This window comes from Nicotiana sylvestris, chromosome 1, assembly GCF_000393655.2.
Source record: "Nicotiana sylvestris chromosome 1, ASM39365v2, whole genome shotgun sequence".
NCBI classification, from domain to species: Eukaryota; Viridiplantae; Streptophyta; class Magnoliopsida; order Solanales; family Solanaceae; genus Nicotiana; species Nicotiana sylvestris.
In genome coordinates this window covers 25,050,993-25,061,375 of record NC_091057.1, presented here as the reverse complement: position 1 = coordinate 25,061,375, position 10,383 = coordinate 25,050,993, and the positions used below count along the sequence as shown (strand labels likewise).

General features: G+C 34.1%; 1 protein-coding gene and 1 long non-coding RNA gene across 2 annotated transcripts; one reads left to right on the top strand and one right to left on the bottom strand.

Annotated features, from left to right (window-relative positions):
- Positions 1-325: 325 nt before the first annotated feature.
- LOC104216801 (uncharacterized) lies at positions 326-4,857 on the top strand. Its single transcript, XR_708586.1, has 2 exons — positions 326-751; positions 4,139-4,857. It is a non-coding gene; the product is annotated as an uncharacterized lncRNA (long non-coding RNA).
- Positions 4,858-6,275: 1,418 nt separating this feature from the next.
- On the bottom strand, positions 6,276-10,383 carry LOC104216802 (low affinity inorganic phosphate transporter 1). The gene is made up of 2 exons (XM_009766934.2): positions 10,172-10,383; positions 6,276-8,128 (listed from the first exon to the last, which is right to left on the bottom strand). The coding sequence occupies exon 2, from the start codon at positions 8,099-8,101 to the stop codon at positions 6,488-6,490; it is 1,614 nt and encodes a 537-aa protein (XP_009765236.1). The 5' UTR covers positions 8,102-8,128; positions 10,172-10,383; the 3' UTR covers positions 6,276-6,487.

Below are 10,383 nucleotides of genomic sequence, written 5' to 3'. Positions count from 1 at the left end.
ATTATATCCTAACTGTTATTCCCTTCTCGGTTACCCCCGATAGCTCGTGCTCGAGCCCAGGTATCGACCTCGAGGCCCCTCGCCGGTCAGCCTGAGGCCCGGATAGCAAGCCCCTCGGTTCTTTTATAACTCTGTTTTAGCTCGCTTTTCATCTTTTATCTTCGCGTATCTAGTATTAACTGCTCGAACAACTAGCATAAAAATAGGTCACGTATTTTTAGAGTCTCATCAATAAATTTAATTGTTATTACCATTTTTATAGTAAATACCTCTACATAAAGGATTAGACCTAATTTCATTCCCTTACCCTAGAGAACATATCAGATGAGAGAACACCCCAAAAAAATAGAAAAAAAAACTAGCAGCCTTCTCTAACAAAAGGAACAAGAATTGGATAGAAAGAAGCGGCCACCCTCCTTCCTCTCCTTCTTCTTTCTTCACTCATAACACACACAGAAGCTTATAATAAAAAATAGCTTAAAGCTTGTGGGTTCAAGCTTTGCATTTCAAATCTGGAAAAAAATATTTTAAAAAAAAAAGAACATAAAACTTCTAAAGAAAAGGAGTTTCTGCGTTCGTTGGGGTTTCCATCGCTTGGCTTCACATTTTTTTGGGGCTTTAAAGTTCGTGGTGAGCTTGGAGTGCTGTTGGTTCTGCTGCTAATTCTGCTTTAGAGGTCGGATTCTAGTTCGTGTTTATTTTCGGCCTGTATTTGGCTTGTTGCAGCCCTATTTCACCTTTTCCGAATTAGGTACGCACACATTAACTTGTAATTCACTTCTTTCATTTGAATAACTGGATTCATGAGATAAATGGTGTTTTGTGACTGTTGTTATTTTTCTATCATATACATATAATGTGATGCTTAGCCGGTTTAAATTTGATTTATCATGCCTATAATATCTGTAATTGGATAAAACCGAAGGTCCATCCCATGTGCTCAATTCGTTGTCTTCTCAAAGCAACCAGAGACAAATCTCTTGAATTCTAATCCTTTAATCTTTTGGTTGCTCTTGGATCTAGCTCAAGGGAAAGAAATAATATTGTTTTTGCAATTACAAACTTTCTCGATTCTTTCTTCTTCTTTTTCTGCTGAAGTGAATGTTATTCCAATTGGGTTAGTTGAGATCAATTAATTGAAGATTTCTGTTGCAAATTTTGTCATTTATCTTGACTTTAATGTGAAGTAATTTTTCATTTGGGTAAGTTGTGATCAAGCAATTGAAGATTTGCACTTTGTATTCCGAAAAAAGATAGAAGTATTTTTACTGTGGAATTGCCTTTTTGTTGATAATGTATTGGGCCGTGGGAGTAGGGGAATGACCAAAGCCCACTAGTAATTAATAGTCTCATGTTTTAGGACTAGACTTGGTCGAAATGCATGAAATAAGAAATTTAAAAGAAAATGAGCATGAAATATCTTTTAGCAAAAGTGCTCCATAACCGCAGGCCTTTCACGCGTAATCTTAAAGTAGTTTAAAAATAATTCATAAACCTCGTAGCTTGCTTTAGGTGCGATTAGTAACAAAACATCATGATTATGGGTACGGTTCATGTGGCATGGTCACGATACATAATTCCAAATTTGGGTGTGCATTTCATGTGACCCAATCATAACTTCAAACAATATAAAATACACATGTTGTAGATCGTGGGTATGGTTCCGATGACGCGATTCGCAACGTATACAAAAACAAACAAGTGCGCGACATCGCGACTTGTTCAAACAAATTCCATAAATAAATAAAAGCGGTTATAAAATCAAAAATGCATAATAGGTTTAAAACATGTAATAAATCAGAAAATTAGGCCAATTATTAATAGTTGAGCGACCGTGCTAAAATCACGGAACCTGAAAATGCCTAACACCTTCTCCCGGGTTAACAGAATTTCTTACCCGATCTCTGTGTTTGCGGACTAAAAATAGAGTCAATTTTCCTTGATTTGGAATTTAAAATAAATCGGTGACTTGGGACACCATAAATTATTCCAAGTGGCGACTCTGAAAATTAAATAAATAATCTCATTTCGATTAATGTCACTTAAATTGGAAAAACTCCATATCCCCTCGGGAAAAAGGAGGTGTGACAACGGACGCACGTGGTTGAAATCGAGGCTGGGAACCTTTCGTACCGAGACCCATGAAAGATTAACGATATGCTCATTGTCGGGCGTGATAAAGCAACGCTCCCCGGTCCCAAAACGAGCTCTAAAACCTCGCGAAACATGGCAAACGGTCACGCACGACTAACAAAGAACGTGATATCTGTACCTAACCGGATATCACGGAGTAGATCTCGCCTGATGTCGGTTACAGATTAGTAATTAACGAGAAAGGAGAATTTTTACCTTTTTTAGACTTGTACTACGGATGAAACTCTCCTACCATATAAAGAGGGAGTTTTTCTTTGATAACACACATTGTAATTAGCAAATCAAGCTAATACAAATTCATTCTCTGTTTTCTAGCTGTTGCAAAATCTCTTTGTTTTGTTCTTTATTCGCAATTGGGTTCGAATCAAGGGACCGATCGAGAGCAAACTACTGTTCAATATAGATTCGGGCTAGGCCATAACATCGCGTTTGGTTTGGTCAATAATTTTGTCTTTAAATCGTTTATCCAATATTCTCGATTATTTGTATTGAATCAGTCCACATATCCTTTAAACCGCATACAAATTTAATTGTTATCCATGCATTTTAAGGATAAACAATGAGTCTTACCTTTTTTAGTTTATTTTAAATATAAAAAAAAGTAATACCTTCCTATATATAGTAGCTCTTTAATACTTTATCTTAATGACACTCCCTTAGATTACAAAATTCAAAGCGTATTTTTGGTATGTTACATACTTTTTAGTTTAGGACCACAAAACTCAAATATATTTTTTTACATTCAAAATCTTGCCTAAACTATAACTGTTCCCATTCAAGTACTCCATTCTTTGGTCTTTCTGATTTTGATTAGCCGACCACCTGAAAGCAACATGAGAGCTACACTTTACCCTGGGGAATTGAATAATCAATGAAACATCGAGGAGGAAAAAAGATGGAAATTTCTAATATTCATGAAGTTAACAATTACGCCGAAGGAACAAATAATTAATGAATTTGTATAATCTAATAACAAGGAATAGATTCGCATTTGCCGTTGTACTATCTAAAATTGCACCATTTTGCTCTCTATTACACGGTCTATTCATACACATCCCATTAGCAAATTATCTCATAATTGCATGGAGCTTTAGCGTGAAAGGATTTGACACGATAAAAAAAATCTAAATTTACCCCTCAACTTTTCTCAGATTGGAGCTCTAGGGTTCAAGGAAAAAACGCTACTTTTTTCTAACTGCAAGGATAATATTAGACAAAAAAAAAGGATAATATTACTCAATTTCGAATAGTACATGACAAATTGAACCCTTTTCCATCTAACAAAAAATAAAATCAAATAAAATATAATCTACGAACGAGAATATATATTGCTTTGTCTTTCAACTCCAAAATCCAAATTAAACCTTGGTCTTTCTGATTTAGACTACCACCCTACCTCCTGAAAGCAACATGAATTGACAGCTACACGTTACTAGGGAAGCAAGAATATTCAACGAAACTACGAGGTGAAACATAATTAAATTACGCCGAAGGAATAATATTACGAATAATTTTGTTATACTCTAGATTCTAACTTAGTTTAATTCGCGTTATTTCCAGGTTTTCTGCATGATTCTATATTATGTTCTTTCCTTTCGTCTAATTAACGTAGAGATTAAGGAAAAGTGTTGTCTTTTGTAGATAGAAGGCAAGCTGTTCTCCCAACTATTAAATTTGTAGGCCTGATGCAAATTGCTTTTGTAATTAATAATTTGAATGGACGTCGAAGAAACCTAGACATGACATGATGTTATATATATAATAACTTCCTTTCGTCTATGTTTTTACTGTCATTATTAAACCTTTGATCAGTACCGTATGACCTATAGGTCACAGTTCGAGCAATGGAACAAAGCGGTCACTAATGTTTATATTTGAGTCGACTGTCTACATTACACCTTTGGGTTGCGATTCTTCCCTATCCTTAGCTTTAGTTTTCTTACTGTCACTATTAAACCTTTGATCAGTATCGTATGACCTACAGGTCACAGTTCAAGCCGTGGAAGCGGTCACTAATACTTATATTTTGGTCGATTGTCTACATCACACCCTTTGGGATGCGATCTTTCCCCCGCCGGATCCTATTTGAATACGGAATATTTTATGCATCAGGCTATTTTTATTATCAGTTTCGTCATGAACGTGGACGAATTCAGGATATCGACAACGGGTAAGATTCTCAATCAATCACCTAGGAGTGGAATAAAATATTGAGACTTGCCTTGATCAAGATAGAATAACTTTTTTCATGTAAGGCTCATATGGAACGTATGAATTGGTTCTTAGGTAAGAAATGAATAAATAAATAAACAAATAAATAATGACACAGAATGATAAGAACAGGAACGAATACGGCAAAGGCTTTTTGGCTGATATCTTTGGAAAAGAAAATCAAGCAAAAGGGAAAGAAACTTGCAGTTTCTTTTTTGGTTCCATCAAATCTGAAATCGTTCCAAGTTCTAACGAATTTATTATTTTAAAAGATTTATTATATTTAGATTGTTTTTAATATTGATCATGAACTTCTTGTAATCTATTATGAGCTTTAACCGGCTATGTTTTGCAGAGTCAAAGAGCCATTGTATAGTCGATGATTCTATTTTAATTTTTTAATATTATTTGTAGCATATTTTAATTATCTCCAGTGTAATCAGCTCAGTACTGATGAGGCAAACAATAAATGGCTTCTTCCATTTTTAATTACATGAACATAATTGGAACTTGTCCTTTGGTCCAATCGTTAGAGGAGAAGATTTAATGTCAGCTATTCATATAAGTAATTAAATATAAGCATACTTTCTCTAATAACGTAAATTTTTGATGATATAATCATACACTTCAATGTGACATCAGAATAGGTATGTGAAAATTAATTCTTCGGCACTTCTTCAACTTCATAAAAATGTCCACTTTTTGCAACAAAAAGAAAAAAGAAGATTCAAAAATTTTAACCCTTTTCCTAAAAATAACTCGTGTATCCACAAAAAGATTAGTTGTACAAACAAGTGCAGATCTTTTTAGTTCCATTTCTTGGTCTTTCTGATTAACTTCACCGGACCATCAAATATTGTGATGAGATGGATATAATCCATTTACTCTTAACTAAATGTTTTGGATTCGTTCTAGGAATAGAAAAAATGTTGGTGAAAACGCTTTTTCCTTAATAAACTTTATGCGATGCGAATTCAAATTAATTAGGGTTCCTAATATGATATCGGACACCAAGCAAAAAATCAAAAAATAAAAATAAAAACTCCACATGAAAGCAACATAACAGCTAACCTTACTAGGGAAGAATATTCAATGAAACTACAAGGAGGAAAAGAGGAGATCATTTCTAGTCAACATATACAGATAGAGAAGGAAACAAAATAATGAATTTCATTATAATATAACTTATTCCATTCATTCAAATATGTTTGCTTCATCTACATGATGTCTTACGTGTAGAATTTAATAAAAGTGCTAGTTCTACGTGAAAACAACGCTATGTCTCCCGATATTTAAAAGTAGGCCCAACACAGAACTCTTGTGATTATTTTGCTAAGTTAATGGTACTAATAACTAAAATCATGTTACAGCCGAAACATGAAAAAAAGAAACCGCGAAATCGCAAAAGTATGTAAAATTTGTATATTTTCTATATATAACATACAGAAATGTATATATATAAAAATACATATTTTTTTATTATTATTTTTTAAAGCGGCTATACAATATCATTTTTCCAAAACAAAAAGTACTTATTAGCTTTTAAATGAGATTTCACACAATTTAATAAAATACTAAAGCAAGCAAACGTCCAATATCTATATATCTCCACCATCAATCAATTTCTCTTTATTCTAGATTTTTTTTACGCTCCTTATAGTGTAATCCTTAGTTGAAGAAAGAAGGGAATCACATGACTCTTGCATAAAGGTGATACTCGAATCGCTAAGTTAAGTAGGTCATTTGTCATTCCAAAGAGAACCAAATGAAACGCATCCAAAATATTTCCACGTGAGAGCTCTAACAATATTATGATTTGCTCTACTTGGGAGCTTTTCTCTAGTTATACATGTGAAGATAGAAGATAAAAATGGAAGTCAACAATAAATTAAAGCAAACAAGAACATCTCTAATTGAAAATATTCTCTTCATTCTTATAATGTTAATTTTTTTTCAAAAGATAGAAATAGACAACAAAAGGACCTCATTTCTCTTCCCACTTTCCCATATAATTACCACCAGAAACAAGCAAAAAGTAGAGAGCATATTTCATCTTAAGCTCCAAAAAACACAAATTCACAAACATGCATCATATATATAGTATATGTTAAAAGGTCCAAAATTAAACAGGAACTGTCCTTCCACTATTCTTCATTTCTGTTCCACTTTCCTCTTCCCCTTCATTTTCCCTTGACATTTCTTCCAATGATTTTCCTTTGGATTCTGGCACCAAAAATGTGAACACCATTCCTAAGAAGTTAACACAACCTAAGACAATCAGTGAATTTCTCACACCAATTCCAGCAGGGTAACCGGCATCAGCCTTTTTTCGATCTGTTGGCTGAGCAGCGTACAAGAATCCGAATGCACCAATCATTGCTCCTGCTTTTCCAGCTGCTGCTGATATTCCATGGCATGTTGACCTAAGCCTGGCTGGGAAAATCTCCGCGGGGACAACAAATGTTGTGGCGTTTGGACCAAAATTCGCGAAGAAAAAGGTAAGTGAGTACATGATCACGAACCCGATTCTGTTATCCTTTAGAGTCCAATGATGATATGGAATGGCTAAGGCAAACATGAATACTGTCATGAAGAAGAATCCCATTAACTGAATTGCAAATCGACCTATTTTGTCGATGAAGAATACTGTGAACCAGTAACCAGGAACAGTACTGCAAAGGGCGATAAGAGTTTGCGCCCTTGCAATTTTGTAAACTTCCTCCAACGCATTCATGGTTTGCGCTGGAGGAATCCATCCAATTGCGCTGAAAATGTCCTTTTGGAAAAGGTTTTGACTGTAGAAAGCAATGTCCAACAAGAACCATGTACTAGCAGTTCCAAGTAAGTGAAGTCCATGGCGACGGAGGAACTCCTTAGAAAACAAACCAAACTCATTCCTAGTGTTTTGAGAAACATTCTCAACTTTCTCTTGCTCTTCTTCAATATCGACTTGCAACACTTTAGACATGTCGTTAGCTGCCTGTTTTAAGTTCTTGGCCACCAATGCAGTATAACGAGCAGTTTCAGGCATCTTCATACGCCAGTAATAAGTCATTGCAGCTGGGATTGCACCAAACATTAGAATTATGCGCCACACGAAATCAGCCTGAGAGACTGTTGAACCAAGAGGGTCAGCCTGATATGTTTGTGCAGGAAACGCGCCCTTAAATGCAGCAGAAACAATGATTGCTACCATTCCACCAGCCAAAATTCCAAAACCTTGCATTGCAAAAACAGCAGCAATGAACGCGCCACGCGTCTTTTTGTTAGCATACTCGGACATGATAGTAGCAGAAAGAGGATAATCACCACCAATGCCAAAGCCTAACCAAAACCTGAAGAAACAAAGTGTAGTCATAACACTTTTTGGTGTATGACCAAAAGAGAGCCCTGAGGCTATTGAACAAATAACCATCATCATAAGAGTCATTCCATAAACTCTTTTTCTTCCCATCTTATCTCCGAGCCACCCGAAAAACAGTTGTCCAGCAAGGGTCCCACAGAATGCGACTCCATTTACAGCAGCCGAGACATTAGGAGGGAGAGTTCCAGGTTTCGGTGCCCCGTCGTGGTGGTAGTAAATCCGGCCAAGCAATTTTGTGACCAAAGAAATGCAGAAAAGATCATAAGCATCAGTAAAGAAGCCCATACCAGCAATAACAATTGCTGTAAAGTGATACAATTGTGTTTTTGCTACATCTAGTGCATTTAGCACTTGCAATTGATCTTTAGCCATGACTATACTTTCTCAACCCTTAAATTCCTGCAAAAAACAAAACAAGAGAGGGTAAATTATAAGGATTCCACTTGCATATATTGACAATGATCTTTTTTTAACACTAGTAGTGTATTTTGACCTATTATATAACAAAGAGTTAAATGTTGAGGTAACTAATCCCAATTTATGAATGGTTTACATGTTGAGGTAACTAATCCCAATTTATGAATGGTTTACACTGTCTGTCAGTGTACATAAGTTAAACTCAAACTATACACTATTGAAAAAACAGGGATTAACAATGTACAAATTCTGTAGCTAAACAGAAAAGCCCGTCACTAATCCTACTTAACGACCAATTAAAAAAATATGTTTTTTATGAGCGATTTAGAAACAAATTAGTGACGAAATTCGTAGTTAATTCTAGTTTTCTTAGTAGCGATAGAACCAAACAAGAAGATGATTTTGGATGGAATTAATCAAAGCTTATCTGAATAATTAAGTTAAGTAGTTTGACAAGTAGGGGGTTGAAGTTAAACTAAATTTCAGAACCAAACAAGATATTTATGATGGAATTAATCAAAGCTAATCTGAATAATTAAGTTTGTAATTTGTCCGGCAGGGGGGTAGATATGACTTCTTGGTAAAAGACAAAAGTAGGGGACCCCAGAGTCATTTTCCTGCCTACTTTTCAAAGTTTGCGACTTAAGCTGTGTACTTTATGGCTATTTATGTGAAAACAATAAAGAAGCGTTTAATAGTCAAAATTGAAAAAATAGGTTAGAAATTACATCAGCTATAGTACTACTATTATAACAGCTATTTCCAGGAAGGGACTCATAGATTCCTTTAGATTCTGGCTGATGTTATCATCACAATTAATTGGTGAAAAATTAAACTTCAGTCAAAAAGACACACAATTTATTTAAACTACTAGAGTATAAATAAATTAAAATATTTTGTACATATGGAGTGGTTGATATGTAGTCAAATGAAGCTTAAAGTTCCTGTCAAAGAACAATAATTGAGAGAAAATACGTATACTAAAGTTTTCTCTGATAGTCCATAGTATGAAGTCATGCACCTGATACAAAAGTATATTTTTAAAGGGATATTATATTTTTGTAAAGTTTTAAAAAGGGGAAGACTTTTCAAAAACATAGGAAGAAGGTACATGTGAACCACAATTCTAGAAGACAAGTTAGTACTTTTCATGAACAGAGATACTAAACAAACCTAAATAATGGACCAGAAAAATGTCTTTTTTTGGTACATCAAATTAAAAAGCCATGTTACATCAAGGTTTGTTGTACGAGGGTTTTTGAATAGCTCCATAAACACAAAAGAAACACTATAAGATCCCGTTTTAGACATAGATTTTTTTTTTTACTTTTTTCAAAAAAATAAAATTGAAAATATTGTTTGTTTATGGTTGATTAGTTTTTGAAAAACAAAATGAAGAAAAAAATTCCAAGTTCCAAAAAATGGCCGAAATTTTTTCTTTCCCTCGTAATATTTTAATTTTTTTTCAAGTAAAATACACGTCCAAAAACAATTTAAACTATGTGCCATCTACTAAATATCCATCTCTGCACAATTGTTTTTGGAGGGGCGGGGACAATTTTTTTTTTTTTTTTTTGGATTCATGAAAGGGGAAAATGAGGAGGGAGAGAGACACTTCAACCTCTATGATTCATAAAATCCATCATTAATTTAACCAAAAACTGGTTCACATTTGCAAAAAAGGATACAGTATAAAATTGAAAAACATGAAGGAGAAAAGGCATTAGAATTCTAAAATCATTTAAGATTTCATTTAGCTTGATTTCCTACATCGTTAATCTGCTAAAAATTCCTTTTTTTTTAAATGAAAACAAAAGAAAGTTATATCAGTATATAGGCATGAATATTTAAACTAGAGCATATACGCATTGATCAATTCCTCTTATTTTTCAATTAAAAACAACCAAAAACTCAGAATTTTCACTTCCTCCATTAAAACACACATGCATGGAAGTATGAACACACACACAAGAAACAAACAAACAAACAAACAAAAGGTGTTAAAGGAAAGATTTTTACACTGACCTTAAATGATTTTCTCCACGAAATTTTCAATTCCACAGAGTGCAACAGAATCAAGAACAGCAGAGAAGCAGAAAGCTAAAAGCTTGGAAATTTCAATGAAGAAAATTTCCAATAAAATTTTACGTTCAAAGGCTTAACAAAAAGCCAAAAATAAAAACTCTGATTTTTGCATTTATTAATTAGCTTCTCTGTATCAGAAATCTCTGAGTAAT